Source organism: Crocodylus siamensis, chromosome 2, assembly GCF_052110815.1.
Source record: "Crocodylus siamensis isolate JL-2025a chromosome 2, ASM5211081v1, whole genome shotgun sequence".
NCBI lineage: Eukaryota > Metazoa > Chordata > Crocodylia > Crocodylidae > Crocodylus > Crocodylus siamensis.
The window spans coordinates 48,357,850-48,381,355 of record NC_143396.1 but is presented as its reverse complement, the minus strand read 5'-3'; the positions used below and the strand labels follow the sequence as shown (position 1 = coordinate 48,381,355).

At 37.0% G+C, this 23,506-nt stretch overlaps 1 protein-coding gene across 4 annotated transcripts in view; it reads right to left on the bottom strand.

Moving 5' to 3' along the window:
- Positions 1 to 245: 245 nt before the first annotated feature.
- Positions 246 to 23,506, bottom strand: part of N4BP2 (NEDD4 binding protein 2) — a 67,605-nt gene continuing 44,344 nt past the window's right edge. For all 4 annotated transcript variants that reach the window (XM_090035784.1, XM_090035787.1, XM_090035786.1 and 1 more), the window contains 9 exons: positions 22,871 to 22,956; positions 22,386 to 22,431; positions 20,795 to 21,039; positions 19,358 to 19,476; positions 15,867 to 16,005; positions 14,217 to 14,405; positions 12,082 to 12,250; positions 9,899 to 10,022; positions 246 to 4,609 (listed from right to left, as the gene is read on the bottom strand). In XM_090035784.1, coding sequence (XP_089891910.1) covers positions 4,564 to 4,609; positions 9,899 to 10,022; positions 12,082 to 12,250; positions 14,217 to 14,405; positions 15,867 to 16,005; positions 19,358 to 19,476; positions 20,795 to 21,039; positions 22,386 to 22,431; positions 22,871 to 22,956 — 1,163 coding nt within the window. In that variant the 3' untranslated portion in view covers positions 246 to 4,563. The remainder of the gene's footprint in view (positions 4,610 to 9,898; positions 10,023 to 12,081; positions 12,251 to 14,216; positions 14,406 to 15,866; positions 16,006 to 19,357; positions 19,477 to 20,794; positions 21,040 to 22,385; positions 22,432 to 22,870; positions 22,957 to 23,506) is intronic.

The following is a 23,506-nucleotide window of genomic DNA, read 5'->3' as shown; positions in this document are numbered from 1 at the left end:
GGGCAGTACAAAGGATTTGGACAAGTGGTCTTGTTTTGGCTTCTTAAATAGGTAAATAAATTATCAGATTACCTGATTTCTAAAATACTGAACACTATTATTTTCCATCTTTGCAGATGGTAACTATATTTCTACAAGACAGTTTGTTTCTTGAAGTCGAGACAAATAACTCTTATAAAAGTTTCCACATTCCAGTTTATTTCAAATGTCAACATTAGTCCTCCAAGGAAAGACTGAAGATCATGTTTGTGGTAAAATTTCTTTATTAAACTAGATTTCATTTGTAAATTGATTTTACATGAGAAATTCTAAATGCAAATTACAAAACTGTATTCCAGTAAAAAATCAGAATAATAGTTAACAGCAAAATTACAACTTTATACACATAAAAATCCATGTTCCATTTCAAATTTCTATCCTCCAATGCACTGGTCCGAATAGCTTTTACAACTGATAGCTGCAATACTGTATTTTTAATACGTGAACTTTCATAGGTACCACAGTTGGGTACTCAACACAACTGGCTAGATGAAACAGCAAAAATCACTTATATGTTCTCTTTTTAACAAAAAAACAAACTGTGATGCAACAGACTTGAAGGAAATCAATGTACTATTTGATTTTCCGTGTGTTGTACTCCATCCTCTCTTCAATTCAGTAAACAAAGGAAATTGACATTTTTGAAACATGAATTACAATTGAAGATATAAGCATCAGTAATACAAATTCTATGCATTATACATCTCAGTACATTTACAATGTCCCTTTATTAATAATACCAACACTGGGACTATTCTCTCTCCACCTACCCATGTTTTACAAAGGAGATTAGGCATCAATGTAGTTACCTTTCACCTCAGAGTAAAATCCAGAATACAGTTCTGTAGAGCATGCGATGAACAACACTTTATAGTGCATGCCCATTAATCTCTTTACAAGTTACTGTGGGGCACTGGTAACATTGTTAGATTCTGGCCTCCTGAGTAATAAAGATTTCCAGTTTCATAATATCACAAATGCACCACTGTGACTGTGTTTAAAATTACCTTAATCCAGCTTTGAAATATATTGTATGCTTAAGAGAAACTGAACCACAAGCTATAAAAGAAAAAACAAAAAGTAGTATTCAAGGTATTTTTTTTTTAAAGTTTTAAAACCAGTTCTGCCCTAATATCTTTTTTTTTTTATAGTTTCTGGATATCTGAAACTGATCTTTAATGCAAAAAGCGCACATACGTTTTTGCTTTTTTTTAAACAGAATCATGCTTTCTTTCATTGCATTTGTGGGTCTGTTTGTTACTGAAGGGTTGTTCATGAATGCTGGTCTGCTGGCATTAAGTTTCCTTTAGGAAAAAATAATTTCAAAGATTTTTTATCATTTAAAAATTAAATGAACTTTAAAAATATTATATTTTTAAAAGAAAGGAATCACATTTTTGGCCTGTCAACCTCCAGAATTTTGTTAAATGAAAAAAAGATAAATAAAAAAATAAACTAACACATAGCTATTTTAACGATCTTTTATTACTTCAGAATGCTGGTGGTAATGCTTCTGAAAGTCTTTTTGTAGTTGTTTTTGTTTTGTTTTTACAAGTACAGTTACAAAAATGCATGGCGTTTTCTTAGTAAAAATTATATAATCAGTTTCTTTTAAAAAGCCATCATAAAGGTTGGAGGCCATAATTTAACATATTTTAAAATAACATTTAAAATATACTTATTTAAAAACAGTTCCTCCCACTGTAAACTAAATATATTGGACAGTCTGAAACAAAGGCTACAAAATAATAACATCCCAGGGTTTCTTCTGGACAATATTGCAAATAACTCAAAATTTTGATCTTCTTTCTCGTTATGTAATTCTCTGTGCTCTGCTTTTCTACTCCATTTTAGGCCCCAAATGAGAAAACATTTAAGCATACGTCTGAAATCTTATTGAATTTAATGAAACGAAGCACATATTTTAAAAGTTTTACTGAACAAGAGCCTTACACTTCACTCGTGCACTACTGAAGTCAATGGAAGTTTTGCCACTAACTCCAAAGGATATTTTTCTTATGGCTTTATATTACTACTCATTACCATATTCAGAACCTTAATGTATAAAGCAACATACAAAAGTGTACAGGGAACTCTGTTCATGAGCACCTGAAGAACTGAGTTTTTATATTTCAGACACTGCCTACAAAAACGGCACAGAGATGAAGTAAAGGGACTAAATTACATGCATAAATGTCCACAAACCAAAGCACAGTTATTAATTACAAAGATTTATTTTCTTGACAGTGTCTTAAATGTATTTATATCATCACTCAGATATAATAATTTGCTTAGAATTACTAGAGAAACATAGCTGTATCTGAAGAAATATGACAATTTCACTTTTATATTTCTAGTACCCTTTAGTAACTATGCGCATATGTATGCATTACACTACATGAATATAAAAATATTCTGAAAACATAAGATCTTTCAGTTTAAATTAGTTAATTGTCATCATAAGGACAAATTATTAAAAGGACCTCTACATATGTGCGCACATCTTTACTCAAACTAAATCCTTGCTTGTTTTATTGGTGGAAACAAATGAAACTTGCACATAACCCATTGGTATGCAACAGTGACATACACTTGGTAGTATGCATGGATTCCAGTATTTGTGAGTACACAAAGGCACACTGCTTTGAAAAACCTGTCCATTAAATTTACCAAAATAGTAGTTTAAAAACTTTAAAAATATTTCACATCATTGTTCGTACTGTTTCTCTCAACTATTCTTAAAACAAGACTTCATATAAAAAATTTTAAAAAGTAAAGCATACTGCAAGATATCTTTGTGTTTTTTTTCTTGAAAATAAAATGCTCTGTTTATTGAAAAACATTTATTAAAAGTATAGCAGGATTTTCTAATGTTATTTCTAAGTATATTTTCTGGATGATATGGCACTAATAACGCCAAAGGATTGATTTCTGTACTCCCAAATTTTACAATTAACCAACTGCCATTCTAATATTTGTTTTAATTTTGAAAATGTGTTTGAAATGCCTGGTGGTAGAACAGTGATGTTGTAGCCATGTTGGTTCAGAAATTGTGTGGGAGGCAAGGATTTCTTACAGTGACATCTTTTATTGGACCAATTATGTAGTTGGGATAAAGTTAGACAAAAGCTTTTGAATGCAAGGCATGTTTTGCTTTCAAAAGCTTGTCTAACTTTATCGCAACTACACTGTTGGTCCAATAAAAGATGCCACCCTAAGAAACCACTGTCTCTTGCATTTTGAAATGCCCTGCAGTTAAAAACATCATATTCGCTGCAGAGGAAGTGCCAATATATTTATTGTTTTGTATCTTAATTTATTTAAACACAAAGAATGGAAATACATCAATCAACATAACTTCATTAAAATGAAACCGTACTCATAACAGGACTCAGTTTGAAAATTCATAAAAGACTAAACACTGCTCACTGTGTATATTGCTATTCAGCAAAATGGGTGATTTTCCTGTACGACTCCTCAGGAGTCTTACCCAAAACAGACCAAGGCTGCTGCTGCTGCTCCTTCTGCTACCATCACTGTGTGCTCTGCCTATCCCAGCTCTTGCTCTTAAAGCAGAAGCAGTGCAGTGTCTATGCACTGAATGCTGCTGCAAGAGCAATTCTGCATGACTGCTCTTGCTGCTGGACCTCAGGCTCCACAGGAATGAGGGATGATTTTGGTGTCCCTCCTAAGTCGCCACCTGGGGCTCGTGCTGCCCCTAGCTAAGCTATTGCTGAGACCAATCCAGCTTTCAACATATGCTGGCAGTGCAGCTGAGATCCATGTAGGGTCTCTTATATTCACACAGGTAGAGTTGAGAATGAGAGTTCTTTTCCCACCCCATTAAAAACTAAGGTGAGTTTGCAAATGTTCCTTACTTAATTCATGCCCCATTCTGAGTCCTCACTCAGATGTAGCTTTCATTCAGAATTGTGTATGAATAAACACCGCAGAACTGGTTCATGTTCTTCAGAATCTACCACTGAAAAGACCAGAGCCAAAATTTTCAAATGAACCCTGTGTGTAGGCACCCATTTCCCACTGGATATTATTTCCGTGCGTGTTGGCAACATAGCTCCCTCACACTCTTTGAAACCCAAAATTCTAACTCAGAGTAAACTATTTTAAACAAGTTAAAATTGTCCAAGTTACTGCATGTATTTTAAAAAGTACTGCATCCACAACCATTAAAATGTACAGGGTCAGAGATAATCTTAGGCCCCAGCTGCACTGAGAAGGATGAGGTGCTTGAAAATGGCACCTTGATTTCCCTTTAAAATCTCTTATGTACATTTATGTGTTCCAAGTCTGCATTTCTGATAAATACTACTCTTTGGGATTACAAAAAAGATATATTTCAGTATTAAAACCTTCTTGGAAACATGCTGTCAAAACCAATTGTTATAAAACAGCTACTAAAACACTGTTCTTTGAAGAAAATTAAATTATATTTACTGTAGCTGTTTAAAGTTTCTAGCTGTGTTATGAATCCTCAGTTTTCACACTCTCCTTCATACCACCTTTTTACTTCAACATGACTTTCAGGCAGCCTGGTTTGATTTCAGTGAACCTGGGAAACAAGAGAATAAATTACCTTCCATATCTAAACCAAGTACAGCGTCACATTTCTTAGCTAAAATCAAATGTAAAGTATCTCATCCCAAACTAGAATTACATGTTTTCCGAAGTGAAAAAATAAAGACAATTTATCTTCTACGGTAGTAAAGAAGGGCTTCATATGGCATACTTGTGGCATGGTCAGTGAGCAGTAAAATTAGAAGGTTCTTTAGAGCTGTTGTAGGAAACAAAAAAAAATGTTGCCCAATCCTTCTCCCTTCTGTTTGCTGGACTTTTGTCTTCCCTCCTCTCCTCTTTTCCTCTTCTTGTTTCTCCAATCTCTTCTCTCATACTTCAATCTTCCCCTTGGCTTTCTATAACTTCTCTCCCATCTCTTCTTTTGCCACATTAACTGTAAGCCCTGTCTTCACACTTACTTCCAGGTTCTATCCCAAAAGGAATTGAGCAGAACCATTGATGCCCTGTAGTTAAGAGCAGGTTTGTGCCCTAGTTCCAGGGGTGGGGAGCAGGAGTCTTACCCAAAACAGACCAAGGCTGCTGCTGCTGCTCCTTCTGCTACCATCACTGTGTGCTCTGCCTATCCCAGCTCTTGCTCTTAAAGCAGAAGCAGTGCAGTGTCTATGCACTGAATGCTGCTGCAAGAGCAATTCTGCATGACTGCTCTTGCTGCTGGACCTCAGGCTCCACAGGAATGAGGGATGATTTTGGTGTCCCTCCTAAGTCGCCACCTGGGGCTCATGCTGCCCCTAGCTAAGCTATTGCTGAGACCGATCCAGCTTTCAACATATGTTGGCAGTGCAGCTGAGATCCATGTAGGGTCTCTTATTGAGGCAATACCACCCTCCAACTCCACCAACATGTGGAAGCTTCATGTAGGACCGGTGCCAACACTCTACAGACCAGTGGTGATGCATAGGGGTACACCAGGGTGCACATGCAACCCAACTGGCCGCACTCGCTGCTTAGGCAATGGGCAGGGGGGCAGGCGGGAGCGCCAATGTGATTGGCCACGGGGGAACCCCCCGCCCGGTCAGCAAGATTGGCTGTGGGGGGGATCCTCCCTCGGTCACTGACTGGTCGTTGGGGGGCATGTGCCCCCCCTGACTAAGGCAACACCAGTTGCCCATGCTACAGATCTTACACGAGTTGAGATGTGGCACTGCTATTTGCTCCCAGACACACCCCTGTATGCACACTCTGACACACAACTAATTGACCCAGGTTGGGTAGGGGAGACTGGGGCCAGCACCAGCCTTACCTGTGGTCCTGGGGGCCTCTTGGGGCAACAGCAGCACCAGGCCACTCACTCAAAGCCCGGCTAGCAGCTAGGGTATGGCGCTGGCTCGACAGGCTCCATTTCTGGCAGTTCTTTTGGCACCAGGATCTCCCAGTGTCAAAAACCCCCCCACTGTGTTGCTAATTTGCATTGTGCCAAATGGGTGTATAGGTCCCTTATGTGGTTTGCAGCACCTCACATGGGCTTAAGGTGGCACAAACCACATGTGCACGCTTGTTGGGATACGCCCATAGCGCTCATCCAGTCTATAATTAGTTTCAACAACTCAGCTGTCCACTGGTTCATTAAGATAGCTAAGCCAGTAAGTTTTACCAAGAGTCAGGGCAAAACACTATTCATTTCTTAAACAGAAAAGAATAGATCCAGGAAAAGTTGATACATTCACAGTTTTTGACCAGGACCATAACCTAATATACACAGAACCTGCAGAAGCTTATATATTGTCCTCACTTTGTAACCTCTGCCAAGAAAAGTGGTGTCAATACCCAGCAGCCTCCTCAGAATAGCTGCTATACATGCCTCCACTGCTTTACAACATGGAATACCTGTTTGGAACCACCAGAGCAGACTCTGTAATCATTAATGGGAAACATTTTAGACCACTAAATGAAGCAGTCAGGGAAGCTTTTTTGCTACAGGGAAGAAGGTAAATTGCCAGAAAACAAACAAAAAACCCCCCACACCGCATAAGGGAAACCTGCAGCTCGAAACAAGGTGTACAGGACTATCGGGGAGTGTCCTAAATGACATCTGTTGGACAACAGCTGAATTGATGATGTATGAGCTTCACCAGTTGGACTGAGGAGGCAGGAATAGTAACAAAGCATGCAAATATGATTTTACAAGATGTCATATAAATCTGGCTTTTACAAGGATATTTTGTTTTAACAAAGAATCATTAAGAATTCTATGTGGAAACTAATGGATTAAGAAATGCACTTTATGGCAATTCAACCGTACAAATACCACCACAGAATCGTAGCAAACATTCTTTTGAATATACTATCTTGATTTAACAACACAAATTAAAATACTGATATGAAGGATAATGCCTCATTTTGAAAATGAAACAGAATAGATAGTACCATTAACTTTAAAATCAGAAATGTCATAGATCCAGAGTGGAAATAATTCCAAATGAATCTAGTTAATTTTTATTTTACAATAACATGTTGACTATCATTCATTAATCTGCTGAACATAAAGCTGGTTACATATCTACATGGAAAAATATTAATCATGTGCTAATACTGCCCTTTAAACTTTGTCTATGGAAGTTGCTTCCAGTGCAACTCAAACAGTTCAGGAATATGGCAAAACACTTTCACACTGGTGGTGTTATCTGTATTAGAATGACTAGGATCACCAGCCCCATTGTGTTAGATTCTCTACAAGTTCACAGTACGTCAGTCCCCTTTCCCAGAAAGTCTACAGTTCAATGATAAGACAGAGCAGGGTACAAACAGTGTGATGGGTAGCTCAAGGAAATAAAAAGAAAATATTGGTCAACATGATAGTAGGTAAGCACATCAGAATCTTATTGTTAAGTTTTCTGCAGACATTATGATAAAGGAGAGACTTTTACTGAGGTGGTTTCAAGATCTGAAGAAGGATGAAGTAGCTTTGTGGTTGCTTATGGGTAGCAACTCCAAAAGGATGCAGAGCAACACAAAAGAATGCATGAAGGTGCTTGTGTGAAAATCTACAAATGAGCAATGGATGTTGGCATCAGATCCAAGGTTGGGGGCTTGACCTCTTGATATGTGAAAGAAGATGAAGGGAAATAGGCTGTGAAGAGCTCTGAAAGTGAAGACAATAGCTTATGTTTGATGTAACAGAGAAGATAGATTAGATAAGTATCTTAAGGTTTGATGCGACAGAGATATTGCTTCTACTAGCTAACTACAATGCCAAAACAGAAAGAGAAACAAACAATGGTCAATATGGCTTCACAAGAGACTGCTCAAGATTTGAGGTTAAAAATAATCTGCATGAAGAATAGAAAAAGGGGGAAGCATCCATCAAAGTCAGAATTAGTTATTACCATAAGGGGAAAAGGAGGGGGGGCAATCAGTGTTAGCCACTGTGCTAAAGGAAAATAAGCAGGGTTTCTATCACATTATCATCAGAAAAAGAAAACTATAAAGAAAAAAAAGAATAAATTATTGTCAGATGCTGAACTCCTTTCTGAAATCTGAAGTCAGTTATGAATTAGGATGTTAAAATGATTTTGTAAAGTAACTTTTGATAAAGAGTAGATAAGGAAATACATTGAAAATTTGATCATATACAAATGAGCTAAACCTGGTAACTCTCACTGGGAATAAACTAATGAACTACATATTATTGAACCACTGGCAATAAAAGGAGTGACAGAGATGTGACAATATCAAAGAGCTGAAAGAGAACAAATATGGCATGAATCTTCAGAAAAAGAATATATGATACTGGAAACTACTATCCTGTAAAATGAACTTAAAAATACTAATGCAACAAAAATAAAAAAAGATGGAGGGAATCGCAAAATATCAATGAAAGGACTTCCCCAAAATGCTCAGAATTAGCCAAATTTTGGTTCCTTGATGCCAGTGAGAGCAAAGTTAGGCCAACACCAAAATACTTCAGAAAATCAAAGCACATGTGATAATATAGTCACAATTAAGTGACAACATTAGTTTTTAGAGTGAAAATCTTGACAAATTTAGATAAATGACAACATGTCAGGTTGGAAAGAGAAGTGTCTAGAATGGTACCACAGAGACACTGGGGTGATAACATTCATTTTCAGTGTCACCTGATAACAAAACAGGCCAATACAATATTTGAAAAGATACAAAGGCACCATATCACATCACATCACATCACAGAGGTGGTAATGGTCATTCATCTAGCTATGATCTGACTTAAGCTTGTAATGTGCTATCCATAAAAGTGAAGTTTTCAAGTAACATAATGGCATAATGGATGGAGTTTAGAGGTTTTGAGAGACTGATTTATGAAGAAAGATTAAAAGGAAAATATATATATAGCTTAGCTAACTGCCAGGATATAGTCATGGTAATGATCCACACATGAAGGTACAAACAGAAGCAAAAACTATTAAAGCACAATAGAATAAACAAAGGGAATGGGGTAAAATTAAGAAAGAGAAAATTATAATCTGAAAAATCAAGAACACCAGCTGACAGTGAGATATACTAGACTGAGCAGTTATCAAGTATGGTGTATATGCTTAATTGCTTGGATATTCGCAATTAAGTCTTGTCTACATCCATCTCTCTCAGAGGCTTCAAATGATGACCTAGGACTGGTGTCGTTTGGCACTAGATGCTCCCTATAATTGCAGCTCTAGTATGTAGCAGGCAGGAGGGGAGAGTTTAACTACTTTGTACAGATAATGTGTTTAAAACAGATAACAGAGTCAATAATAATAAACTCAAAAGGCAAGTGGTAAAGATGCTGGAACCCAGTCTATACTAGTTACCTCAGTGTGGTCACTGAGGTAATTAATGCTGATAACGGGACAAGACACTAAAACATTAACAATCAGCAAAACCACTGTGTTGGAAACGCGGGTAAGTATTTTTGTATCGTATTTCAACAACAAGTCAAGATAATCCTAGAAAAAAAGTTTAAATTTGAAAAGTAAGCTAAGTGTGTGAAGTATCTGATGCATCTATGTAGATTTTCTGTTTTTCTTAGCCACATAGCACAACTCAACTTGTGTTCGAAGTATTTCTTTCTTTTCTCAGTCTGGTAATACTGAATGGAAATGGATAGGCAAACTATGCTTAAAAGAACAGAATTCTGTCTGCCTGTCAAAGGACGAAATGACAGAACAAAACTATTAAACTTCGCTCACAGGATGTTTCTGTTGTGATTTATTAAATCATTTTAATAATTGTATCATATTCTAAAACAAATTTCAGTGTTTAACTAGTTAAATGTAAGTTCAAAATATCAGCAACAGAAATCTAAGCTCACCTGAAGTTGTGGCTTGTGAGGTATTTAATGGCTGCTGGTTTGATACGAGCAACTCCTCCCTGGCTATGGCTTCCTCTTCCCGTGATCACACAGAGATAGGGTTTACCACCAGTCTGCTTGTACTCTGTTATAGCAGGAATTGTTAACGGTTAAAATGTTCTCTTTGCACAGACTTGGTGTTCAAAAGAACTTTTTCATCCAAACATCTGAAAACTTTTACCACAGTGATTTAGACCTTTTTTGTTTTAGTACACTGGCTATAGATGTTATTTGTGCAACACTGCCTTAGTGTTTTTTCTCTGCCAGCATAAAAAGTAAATTAAATGCATCATTATTGTTTAAGAACTTATATTGGAATTGTTCAAATGTATAATCTACATGTGTTCTGTCACAAAGAGCTAATGATTTTATAGCAAGTTCAACTACCATTTACAATATCAGACCATTGCTTGAAATTAACATATGGTTAGGAGATAAAACAGTTAAAAGAGCACAATATAACAAGGACCATATTTGACCGACTTAATTACCAGTTACAGAACACAGAACAAAACTCTTAAATCTAAACAAATTCTATCAATTTTACACCAATTTTTTTTAACCAAGTTCATCTTCATTTAACAAACAAGGATAAGAGGAAAAAGACAGACACTGAACCAGTACGTTATTTTTTAAACTGGAGATCGAAGTTACGCTAGCTGGAGAGTAATTTTTTCAACACTGCAGCAAGTTCTTGGAAACAACCTACGAATCAATATGCAGTTTCAATACATCAGTGTGGGCTTTCAGAGGCTTTCTATTTGGGTAAGCGTAAGTAAATCAACAAAATTCTACCTCCTGAGAAGACTGCAATAGCTTACTATCTATGGCTAAATCCTTTGGATGTAGACTAGGAAAAGAAAGTAAGCAAAGTGTTAAAATAATCTGGAGTCTATAATTAAACAAACTGATGTAGTGTATACTTGAAAAAAAAAAAAAAGATGAATAAGTATTTCAGGATTATCACTTCATGTGAAATCTATAACAGCCTCTCTTTCCTTTATCTACCTCTTTTTCATTCTGTTATCTTTACTAACTGTCAGACAATCCAGTGCCTGTGACTGGTCTCCTTTCATGTATTCAGACTGAAATTTTATTTATTTATTTTCTAGAGTAGAAAAGGCTCCAGCAATGATCCAAAGCACCCGATGACAAATGCTGAGCTTCTGGAAAATAAAACTATACCATGCATTATCAAACAGTATTACATTACAGCTTAAAGTACAGGAGCATCATCTCAGGACCACAGAGTTATAGATTGGCTCAAATAAATTAGCTCTTGCCCATACTCCAAATGAGAAAAGAGCTCTTAGGATTCATGTTTCTGCTCTGTTAGGAAATTATTTTTAAAGAGAGCCCATATATTTGTAACTTATAGACCAAGTATTTCTTGTAAAGAATGTCAACTGTACTTCACTTATAACATTATGTTTTCTACATGTACTTTGTTTGCATAATATTTCCCTAAGGAAACAACATTTCTGCAATACTTAAATATGCCACTGGAAGAAGACTCTCCCAAGAAATACTTCACCAAATTACATGTCTGAAAATGGCAGTACTTCTGAACTTGAAAGGAAATGCGTACTGGTGACAATTATATGGAAAGGCCCTGAAAGAGGAATTAAACTTTTGTATAACAGTTGTGTTAGGACAGTATCCTCATAATTGCTGGAGAGCCAGCATATTTTTTTTTATTATTTCTAAGATTAAGAAAAAAAACACAATACCAAAGAAACAAGTGAAAAGATTAAAGTAAAAGGAAGGTAATGAAGGCAAGTGTGATCAACTCTGATGTCAGGGTAAAGATCAGTAAGTGACAGATCTCCTTGAAGAAGAAGAAAAAGAAGAAAAGATTTGAGAATAAAGTATAAAGAAAAAAGGAAGAAATTGATAGAGAAACACAGGTGGGAAAGTAAAAAGAGGAAAGAACATTTTATTCATGTTTCCATGGCAAAGAGGGGTCCTCAAAGATTACAAGAAAATCAAGTTGTTTGCAGGTGTTAATACTGAAGGTAAGTTAGCAATACTCAGACCCCCTAGATTTTCCTGCATATGTAATGTATTCCTTCTACTCGGGCCCTGATGAGTAGAGCGTCAAAAAATAATTGTGTGGGGAGAAATGATTATTAGGTTATTCCTACCTTCACTTTTCTCCTGTAGTACTCTGGACAAGTGATTCATGGCTTCATCTACATGGAGACCATGCAAATCCAAAACATTCATGGGCAGCAGGGAGGCATTTACCTTCTCAAAGATTTGCACAGCAGCAGCATGGTTTGCTTCTTTCATCTTCTGCTCATGAAGGCGGCCCTTTATTCATAAACACATCAACCGTTAAATTCTGAGACATAATCTGAACTCCATACTGGTTATGGGGATTCAAAATGACAGCACAAGCAGGGTGCTTTTAAGATTTCATTGCCTCAAACTGTGAGCTGTAATCACAACTCAACTTCTGGAAATGGCTCAGTAAGATCTATTCAGAAAGAGTCATGTGCTGATTTAATGAAACCTGTTCGCAAGACACTAGTCAAAGCTGTCACAGAGGAGATCAGAATGAAAACCTGGTAAGAAAAGGGAAGGAAACCCAGAAAGACAAGTTAACCTTATAAGAACCCCTTATGAATAAAACAAATTCTACTTGGTCTCAAATTTTGCTAGTAATTTTTCCAACAATTACATTTTCTTTTTTGAAAATATTTAGCTGTACAAGCTTTATTTCAGAACACTCAAAAATTGACCCATAGTCCAGAACAAATCTCACATCTATTTTAAATCTAAGTTGAGACTACAAAATGCGTGCATTAAGATCAACCTAGTCGGGCCTTGCAAATACTTCTTCCATAGCCACCAAGCCCTCCAGTAAAGTCTTTGACAAATCATCCAAAACAGAAACAGCACTTCTATCAAGGGAATAGCCTAGCCTACTAAGGAGTTATGGAAGAAACAAAACCTGAATAATGGAACTGTCAGCATGGCAGGGTAGATGCACTGAATTTTTTTGTAATGTTATCAATGTTTTAACTAAAAAAGGGTTTCCAGAGAAGATATTAAATAGCAGATCAAAGTAGTCCCACTAACATACACCACTTGCGTTATGCTCCCTGCAATAAGGAGTCTGAATTATGAGAACTTTTACATTGATTATGAACCTGTAACAACTCCAGATCAACAACTCCATCCCACACACACTTACTACTCATGACTAATACTTGGTTATAAACGTTTATAGGACTGGGCTTTTATTTTGGAGTTACTCTATTCTCCTGGGCCACGGTTAATTCAATTATTTCCTGCAACTAATAACCGTACTTTGTTTTATTACTGCAGTCATGTCACATAAACTTCCAGATACCATCACTGTAAAGACTGCAGCAGCAAATCATTTCCTTGAAGATCTGTGAATACGGATTAAGAAATGAAAATTGCTTAACAATTTAGGGTATTCATAAATAGAGAAAAGGAATAAGTAACACTTCATTTTGAAGTTTCCTTTAAAGGATAATCTTGTTGCAGACTCAGAGATACCAAGCCTAAAACTTACACTTGTAAGAGATCACAAGTGGAGGCTACAGCCTCAAACTTAGGCTTACAAATAAAAACTTGTCCTTGTAACTTGCCCCAAAACTGAAAACACAAAAAGCAGATAAAGTTTTTCTGGAGCAAAGGTAGTAGTTTGTATTCCCTTACCAACCATACAATAAATTCTTTATAATTTTACTTGTTTTTGTATCCAAGAAGAGAAGGCAGGACAGAGACTGAAACTGTGTAGCTGCCCAAATATCACAGAGACATTATTATTTAGAATCTCTTTGAACAAGACATAATACCATTTAAAGTGTGAACATAACAAAGTCACTCCTAAAAGAATCAGATCCTCAGTATTTCACTAAAATTCTCAGACCACCAATATGAGCACAGATAATAAAATATCACCCAATTTATATGCAATATTACACTATCCATTAGAAAAATCAATCCAAAGTCATATTACAATATGTTGTGCATTTCACAGTTTTAAAACTTTGGATCTTTCAATAGAAAGTTGCCTTATCACAGTATTAGTTCTACATATGCTACCAGATCACTGTAAAACTACAGTCTACTTTAGAACTATTAATGCATGTGTGTTAGATGGTTTCCCAAGACTTCCATATGGGAGGAATGATTAAGCATATCCAGATAACTGAGAGAATTCATATCAAATCTAATTGGGTAGTGAGCACATTCCTAAACCAAGACACAAAACACATTTTTAAAAAACTCTTTTTTTTACCTGTTGCGCATAAAATGCTGCTACAGGCTTCATACCCATGCAATATGCCTCCCCTGCCTTTTTCAGACAGTCCTGTCTCTTCTGCTGATGTAAGAAAGCTTCTGCTCTAAAATCATCATATCCAGGGTACTCAATGTCTTGAAATGATATCTTACGCATAACATCTTCATCTTCCTTGAACTTCTTTGCCTGTAACAGGTAACATTTACTGGAAAGGTCTAGTCCAAATTAAGCCCTTTACAAGGCTTCTACTGATCTCACTGAAGCAGTAATTGCCTGAAACATTCAGCTATGTGATAACTACTTATTCATTACAGTGGAGCAAACACTGAATACATCACAGGAAAACAGGCATGAGAGAAGACATCAATATATCAAAAGACCAGACCAGTGACAAGTGAAAATACGTCCCCTTTTGGCTCTTATGTGTAAAATGTAAATTCATGTCCAGTTTACCTGTTTATTATTACAAGCAGCTGTAATCCACCTCTAAGAGTATGGTATTGAAAATGACCCCAACTGATAAATAAGTTGCTATGTTCAGTTAAACTGAAAGTTACTGAAGTTTCTTAGAACCATGTACTATTTTAATATACAAAGAAAACATTTATTTTTATATTTCATCTTCCCATTTTTATGGCATGAGCTATCCAGTCCTTGCAACAGGGTTTTTTTTAAAAACCTCAGATGGTTTTAAGTTTGACTAAACCTGTCTTGACTAAACGTGCTCCCCATTTTAGCTATTTGAAACTACTCCACATGGAGGCAGTTTTGCCTAGTAGATAAGTTACCACACTAAGATTTGGAGGACCTAGGTTTTATTCACAGCTCTCCCACAGGCCTGCTGCCATTAGCTACTCCCTTCCTTTTTCGGTACCTCAGTTTACCCATCTATAAAATGAGTATAACAACACTGTTCTTATATTAAGTGCTTTGTGATCTATTCATGAGAAGCGTTACATGAGGGTAAGGTATTACATTAATCATAAGCAACATATATACTCAGACTTCTCAGGGAAAACATGTTTGTCTACACTACTCAATGCAAGGTCACTGAAACTAACCAACTTTATACATGCTGTGGCCATCATAGATTCCAAATTGCAATTGCAATTATGATCTGATTCTAAAAATGTTCAAAAAAAGTATTCCAAATATTCTCTGTATGTCCCTAAAATGAAAAACACTATAAAAATAGAGCCAACCAGATAAAGGCATTCTAACTGTAGGCTACAGCATTTCGAGGTCCCTTCCAGCCCTGGAATTCTATAAATCTGTTCTATCCTGAGTACGTTTCTGATTAGTTGGAACTTTCTTGCCCTTTCCTCTTCTCTGCCTAATCTCAGCAGGCTTCTTTCCTTCATGAAGGACATGCATGTGTGACTCAGAAAATTAGGCAAACACCAAAAATATTAGACTTTAGGACAACAGAATTTTATGGTTAATCTTGTTAATATAAAATACAATTAATATAGGTTAGCACTGGCCACCTAAAAAAAATCTCTGTACTTCAAATTCTACGAACCCATGAATGTGAAATACCATGCGTACCATTACAAAGACAAATTTGTGTATGCTGAAACAAAACATACATATAATAGCTTCAGTGACAGGATTTAAGTATATAGATTAGTAATAATTCAACAAAACCTTTTTATCTCGGTTCTTCACTGTACTGCAAGAAAGGAGGGTTTCACTTTGCTGAACAGCCCCTTGAACAACAACTGTTCTTACAGGATCTGCCTCCAGGACACAGTTCAAAAATTGCTCAGTCTGTTCTAAAGAATAGCTGTAGAAAATAATTAATATAAAATACAATTAATAGGACATTGTTAACATACATGCCACTTTACTAAAAAGCTTTTCCTGTTACTTCTTAAACATTAAGGCAACAGCATGATACTTAGCCAAATATGAAAATCAGTCTAAGGGTAGATTTACACTGCAAACGCATCTTGGCAAGTCAAATTAGCCATGATGCCACGGCTAGACAACCAGCACTATGGCAAGCTACAGAGTTGGAAAGAAAAGCCATACCACTAGTCTAAAGCTAGCTTGGGTACTTCTGCACTATATTGTGTCCACTTCTCTAGTTAGAGTGGAAACATACAGCTACTTTCTGTCAGCCTTTTAAGTGACTCCTGAACCTGCTATTGAAACTCTGGCAGTATTCTGACTTAGTTTCATCAATACTGTGAAAAAATGTCTCCTCAATAGGCAGAAAACAACAGAAAGAAAGACTTACAAATTAAATACATTTTTGTGAAAAGGGCTCAAAAACAACACAGAGAATTTAGAAGGGGAAGAGTTTGGGAGGAAAGGAAGAAACAAATACAAAGATGCAGGGATAAGTGGAGTTGTGCTGGGCTTGACAGGGAAGCCAGAAATCTACTTGACAAAAAAATGAAAGAACACCACTGAAAAGATTCATAGAAAACTTGAGCAGCAGTTCAGATGGATTAAACAAAGGTGACAGAGCTGGTTTCAGTAGTCGTGGAGGGACAAGCATTTGACCTCTAGAGAAAATAGAAAGAATGACCAAGCTGAAATTCTGTAGAGAAAAGATCTAAAGGATCTGATGTCAACCTGGATGTGTAGGAGAATCCCAGAGGGTGTAAACCCATATGAAAAGAAATATAACAAGGGTTGTCAAGCAAGATGCCAATAGAGGAAGAAAGAACATTTTAGAGAAAAAAATGAAACTCAGTTTTCCCTATTTTGAGTTCAAAGTAGTAGCTGGACATCTAGGAAGATGCTGAAAGATAATCAGAAGCAAGAATAAGTGGAAGGAGAAATAACTCTGCCCCGTTACAGACTTCTTCAGAGTTGCTGTAGCAAACAATGGAGTATTAGCTACTGCTGTCAGGTGAGATGTGTTTTCTTCAGTTGCACTGTTCCCATTTCCGGGCAATTTGACCAATATGCTCCTCAGGATGACTGTTGCTTCAATTAGCTAAGCCACCAGTTGGGAGGGGCCAGCAATTATGCCAGATATCAGTAACATCTAACAGATGCAGGGGAAGGGAAGTGAAGTGAAGTGAAGGGAGTCAGGGAGTAGTCTTCTCCTCAAACCAATAAGTGAAGGGGAAAATAAGCAAAAACTTTATGTATAAATTTCAAGGACGGCAGTAGGAGGGAAACTTTCACTCTTAAGTGCCCCTCACTGGCAGACATCAGTCTCATGAGACCACAGAGGCTGCGCTTTTGGTGGGTTACCAGGTACCACCACAGCTTTGAGTGTCTGAGGAGTCTGATGCACGACAAGCAGACTCTGTGGCAAGTTGCACATACAATCTTGGTTGAGCTTGAGTACCATCTTGTCTTGCCTGCCTCTGTCTCCTCCTCTCTATCTCATCATTGACCCTCTCCAACTCAAAGTGACATAGGCCCTGCTTCATGGCAGCTTTCCACTTGCAGTGGTCCAAAGTGATTAAATCCCAGTGTTGGCCATCAATGTGCAGTTCACAAAGGTTTTTCTTGCAGACAGCAACAAAATAGAGTTTAGGCCATCCAAGCTGATGTTTGCCAGTGGCCAGCTCACCACAGAGTATGTCCTTGGGGATTTGGCCATGGCTCAAACGAGCTCAAACGATTCGTATGTCCGAACCAATGAAGACAATTGTCACAAGAGCAGACTGATTTCAAGTTCTTCCGAACATGACCCATCGAACTGCACTGCTGCATGCATACTTATGCAGAAGGACTTGATGCTCAGGAGCTTAGGAAGGCAGCCTCTCGCCTTCACGATTCAGAACAAATCATCTCTGCTGACAAAACCAAAAGCTCTGTTAAGATCAACAAATGCCATATATGTACAGAGATTTCCTTTGTTCATGGCATTTTTCCTGTAGCTGTTTCAAGGAAAATATCATATTCAGAGAGGTGGTGCTCCCACCTTCCCTGGAGATCTTCAAGAGGAGACTGGATAGGCACCTGGCTGGGGTCTTATGACCCCTGCCCCCCCGCCCCAGTGCCCCTTCCTGCCCATGGCAGGGGGTCAGACTAGATGATCTGTCTAGGTCTCTTCCAACTCACTGTTTCTATGATCATGGATATACCAGATCTGAAACCACATTGAGACTGAGGGTAGACTCTGTCTGCAAGAGTCTGAAGTCTTAGCAGGACAACTTTGGCAAACAGTTTCCCAATGATGAAAAGTAAGGAAATTCCATGATAGTTACTGCAGTCAGTCATTTGTTTTTGCGTAGAGTAATTACGCTTGCATCCTGCACATCTTGAGGAACTTTGCCTTCTCTCCAACACATACATCTTAATTCATGCAAATGGAGGAGGAGGATGGATTTCCCATACTTAGTAACTTCAGCCGGTATACAACCTGCACCTGGGGCTTTACCACAAACAAACTGATCAATGGCTTTTTCTACTTCGACGACAGTAGGTTCACTGTCAAGTACTGTCAGGGTTGAGAGGTCTTCAAGTGCATCAAGAGAGGAGTCACGGACCACATTTTCTCTGCAAGAACAGAGTTCTAAGTAACATTCAACCCATTGATCCATATGCTTATTGTGGTCATTTAAAGAGACAGTCTTCCCCAAAACAGGCCCAAGAGCTTTCCTGATGCCCCCGTACATTGCTTGCATGTTGCCTCAGTCAGCAGCTTTCTGGATACTTCTGCATAGTTGTAGCCAATAAATGTTTGCACACCATCTCACTACACATTTGACCTTTTGCTGGATCTCTCAAAGTGCCTGCAAGTTGGAGTGGCTAAGGTCACACTTATATTTAAGGAGAGTTGACCATTTCTTTTCTATGAATGGGATCATTGCAGATGAGTTCTCAATTGTTTGAGGTGTGATGCAAGGTACCACAAGTGTCCAAGATAAGTTGATAGATGGCTCCTTTGAGCTGAACCCATTTTTCCTCATCAGTATTATACGGCTTAAAAGATCATGGAGCCCCAGAAAGAGTTCTGATTAATTGAGATGTGATTAATTGAGGCAATTTTGATGAATTGAGATGATATAATTAAGTGTCCTTAATCACAGCTAAATATGTTATTTTGCTATTCTTTTGAAAATATCCTTTTCTTGCACTTAATCATGACAGAATAACCATGTACGTAAAAAAGTATTATGCAACATTTCACAAAGGAACAGAGGAAACATGTAAAGATCTCTCACTTGTTATCCTTGAAGATGTCCCTTAAGAAATTTTGATTAATGGTTGGAAACATCTCAAAGAGTTGCTTCTCCTTCAGTTTGGCAGCACAATCTTTTCTAGCCATGCAAGCGGCACGTTTCTAATCCAGAAAGTAAAACAAAATAACCCCCCACATTATCATTAGAGGAATCTACATCAGTAATAGAACTGATTCAATAATGTATTTCATTTGTCACAACTACACAGAAAAAAAACCTAATCAATCTATATACCTATGACAAAAAAGAGAATAATTATATTTCAGTAGAAGCCGTGCATTTGCACTAATGAACAGAAAGTAAGGATACCATGCTGCCACAGTCCCAATCATTTGGGGTGACCAAACTACAGCTCCTTTTATTTAATTGTTAAAAGGCAGATGGTAGAGCATTTCTTGAAAGGAGCTTTCAGTTTAGGCATCTACTGTTCAAGCTAAATCCAGATTCCTTAAGGTTCCAGGAATGTTGGAACACCCTTCTTTAGTTAAAAGCTGAAATAAAACTGATATTTCCAGCAGTCAGATATTTTTAATCCAAGTGACCAAAACAAAACCAAATCCCATTAATCCAAGCTGAAAACTATTTATGGACACCACGGTTATAACTGTACATGCAGCTCACGGAAAAGAACCCACAACTCTGATTATAAACCTTTATTTTTAAATGTCTGATCCATGTAAGCAGAAATGGGATTTCCTTCTAGGACAGCTGTTTAAAGGCAATAGGGAGACTTATAAAGTAATACAGTCACACTGGTCTTGCAGTGGCTCCCGTACAGGGCAGTGGGGTAAACACTCACTCTTGTTACATAACTATCAGCTCCACATTAAAAACAGGGAAAAAATGGATACTAGAAAAATGAAAAAGAACAAAACTGTATGGAAGAATTAAATAACCTTTTCCAAGAAGGCAGTATGGAAAAACAGAAAAAAATGAAATCTTAACTCATTTTCATTAGCAATACTGTGGGTTCTTTTTAAAAAGTATTAAAACCAGGCAAATCCATTTTTAAATGAGTATCATATAGTATTAATTAACAATTTTGGCACAGCTTTCTCACAAAAAATGCATAAAAATCAGTTTAATAAACTCTTAAATATGAAAACTAAAAATGCAGCTCAATCAAATGCAAATGCTAACCTGTTCACTGAAATCCAGCATAATCTGTGTGTGAAACAAGACATTAAACTTTTAATTGACAGATTTATTTTAATAGGAAAAAACCTGTCTTTTATCTAGGATCCTAAATACACTGTTGCTATTACAGAATCACTTATAATACTAGCTATCCATCAGTGTCAGAAGCTCAGCATTAGTCAGGCAACACGAAAACAGGTAACCATAGATGCAAAATATGCTTTCCAAGTTTATCAGATTAAAAAAAAAAATAGGCATCATAAAATATAAAAATATTCATACCAGGTCCTGTTTCTCTTGTAAAGCAATTTCTTCACACATTATTTCTCTGAGTGATACTTTATGTGTTTGTGCATTCCAGTGATCCATAAAAGGGAAAACTTCTGGTGCTGCTGAATTTTTAATCTGTGTAATGTTAGATGAAGATGAGGCCCAAGTCATTTTCTTCTTCTGCAGTTTACTGTCTGTGCTCTGCGATAAGAATATGCCCGAGTCATCTAAATCTAACTGCTCAATCAGCGTGGGACCTTCCAAAAAGCAAAAACCCAAAGGTGACAGAACGAAACACTCAACAATATATTTAATCAAAGCACAGCCATAAATGCATGCATTTTACACAGATACTTTTTGTAATTTACTTATAATTCATTAATATCTACTTGATCTAAGCATTTTCTAGCAAAAATATTACCTTACTTATACTTTAATCATCTCTCTCTGGCTTCCCTTCCCCCTTATCCCTTTGCCTCTTTCTTCAAAACTCTAATCAGGCTTCATTTTAATTCTAGAAAGTAAGTATCTGACATTTAAGCACTGAAAACATACAACTGAAAACACTGAAAAATTCAAATACTGAAAACTAACCCTCAATCACAAATGAGTAACTAGACGAAAATGGGCCGTTTGGGGGGGGGAGGGTTTGGGGGGGTTGTTGATGCAGTTACTTCCATGCATTCACCTTTTCCAACACCTTGTTGTTCAACAATTTGATCCTATGTTTCTATGGCCGATATTAATGGCACGGTTTAGTCAGTAAACTAACAGCATTTTTAAGAAGCTGCTTATGATGTGAATTGTGGGCTATTGTCAGAACCAAGGTTTAGGGTAAAGGAAAGGGGATGCCCTAACAAATGATTCTTTCTGGGAAACTGAGGGCTAAACAATGGATTAGCCACTTCATCACCCTTTGAAACAGAGTGACATGCATTTGCCCCAGACTAAATCAGTCCTCCTAATCAGAATGGATGGGAGGGAGGAATGCCAAGGTCCCTTTGCAGAAGACTAACTCCACAAGTGGCAATTGCCTGGTATACAGTACACCCTATATCAGCTGAGACTGTGGCTGCCTTTCCAACATTCATAAACACCCAGCTGTAGTTTGGCCTGAAGTACTTTGATCCCAGAAATATGCAAAAATCAATCACCACAGCACTTCAGTGCTGCTATTATAATTAACATTTTTAGCTAATTTGTTTACAGTGCCACTGTTTCACTGAGAGAGAATGGTAGGCACCTTAGCTTAATAAAAGAAGCACTCAGTTCTCATGAATTAAATCTTACTGTCATTTTAATTTTAAGAACATAACATTTCTATAAGAGTGTAAGGCACCAGTTTTCAAACTTTTTAAAGGCTCAGAACTTCTGCATATCGTTTCTGCCACAGAACCCTTCTATCCCTGGCTCTACTGCTTCACATGTCAGCTCACACTGTTCAGGAGACCTGGCCCTGCAGTGGCAGTGCACTGCCCCAGGGGGTAATGCCTACTCTGCCATTACCCCCAAATCACTCTGTGGAAGCCCTGATGACCTATGAAAACCCCCGGGTTCCATGGAAGTTTGAAAACCACTGCTGTAATGGAAGCGTGTACTATACCTTCCACAAGCAGTTTATATGATCCATCTTCTTTCCTTTGCCGCTTCTAAATACAATTATTGAAAAAAAATAACTGAGAGTTAATGAAACACAGATGTAGATTCCCCACCAATGAAACACAAGAAATATTACCTTCCAGGTAAACTCTTTTCAAATTAATTTATAATATATATATTAAATTTCATGCATGTATCAACAGATAAGAATAGATTAAGAGGTACATTTTGAAAATAAAATTACTTTTCAAATAACAGAGCAGAGAAAAATAATTTATGCTAAGATACTGAATCAGATCTCATAATGAAAATTAGATAAATTATTCTATGTTGCATGTCCATCTACCCTTCCAATTTTGCAGTTTGAGGCATTATTTCAATTAGGAATATAAACATCTTGTAAAAAAAAATTCTGGCAAATACCTAAAGAGAAACAAATAGACTGACAAAGTACAAGTATACATTTTCATACAAAAGAACTCTACCGACCATAATAGATTCTTTCCATTTCTCATGAATCACTTTTGCCAGATTCAGATCTATATGAACCACACAATCCTCAAGTGTTAATGATCCTTTTGAAAGAAAGAAAATATACTCATTACAACACTGTATAAAGGTTAGTTTAACCAAATACAGGACTGCAATTTGCATTTACAGGTCATACCTGAAAGAAGTGCAACTGATAAGTTAAACAAAGACATTCTCCCCACAGAATTCATAAACCAGCACTCAAATTTTGAATGTCACGTTGTTAACAAGTGCATCTTCCATAATCTTAACTACTAAATGAAGCTCTTTTATAGTTTTTGGGGGTATTGTTAAGCATAATTTCTTATATATTCATCACTGCTTTTCTTTTCTTTTTCTTTTTTTTTTTTTTGGCAACTGATTTTTAACTTTGTGACCAATTGCAAAACTGCATTTCCCTTAATTTAATCCCTGTCTGCGGATAGTCCTAATTAACACAATACTATAATGTGAGCACAAATGCCCAGGTATCCCCTCCATGGATCATACCCAAATTAGAGAAATATTTTTCCAGGAAAGGAAAAACATTAGGTGCCACTTTCTATTCCAATGGGGACCAACCTTTTGGTGGGCATGCCACAAATTAGCCCCTCA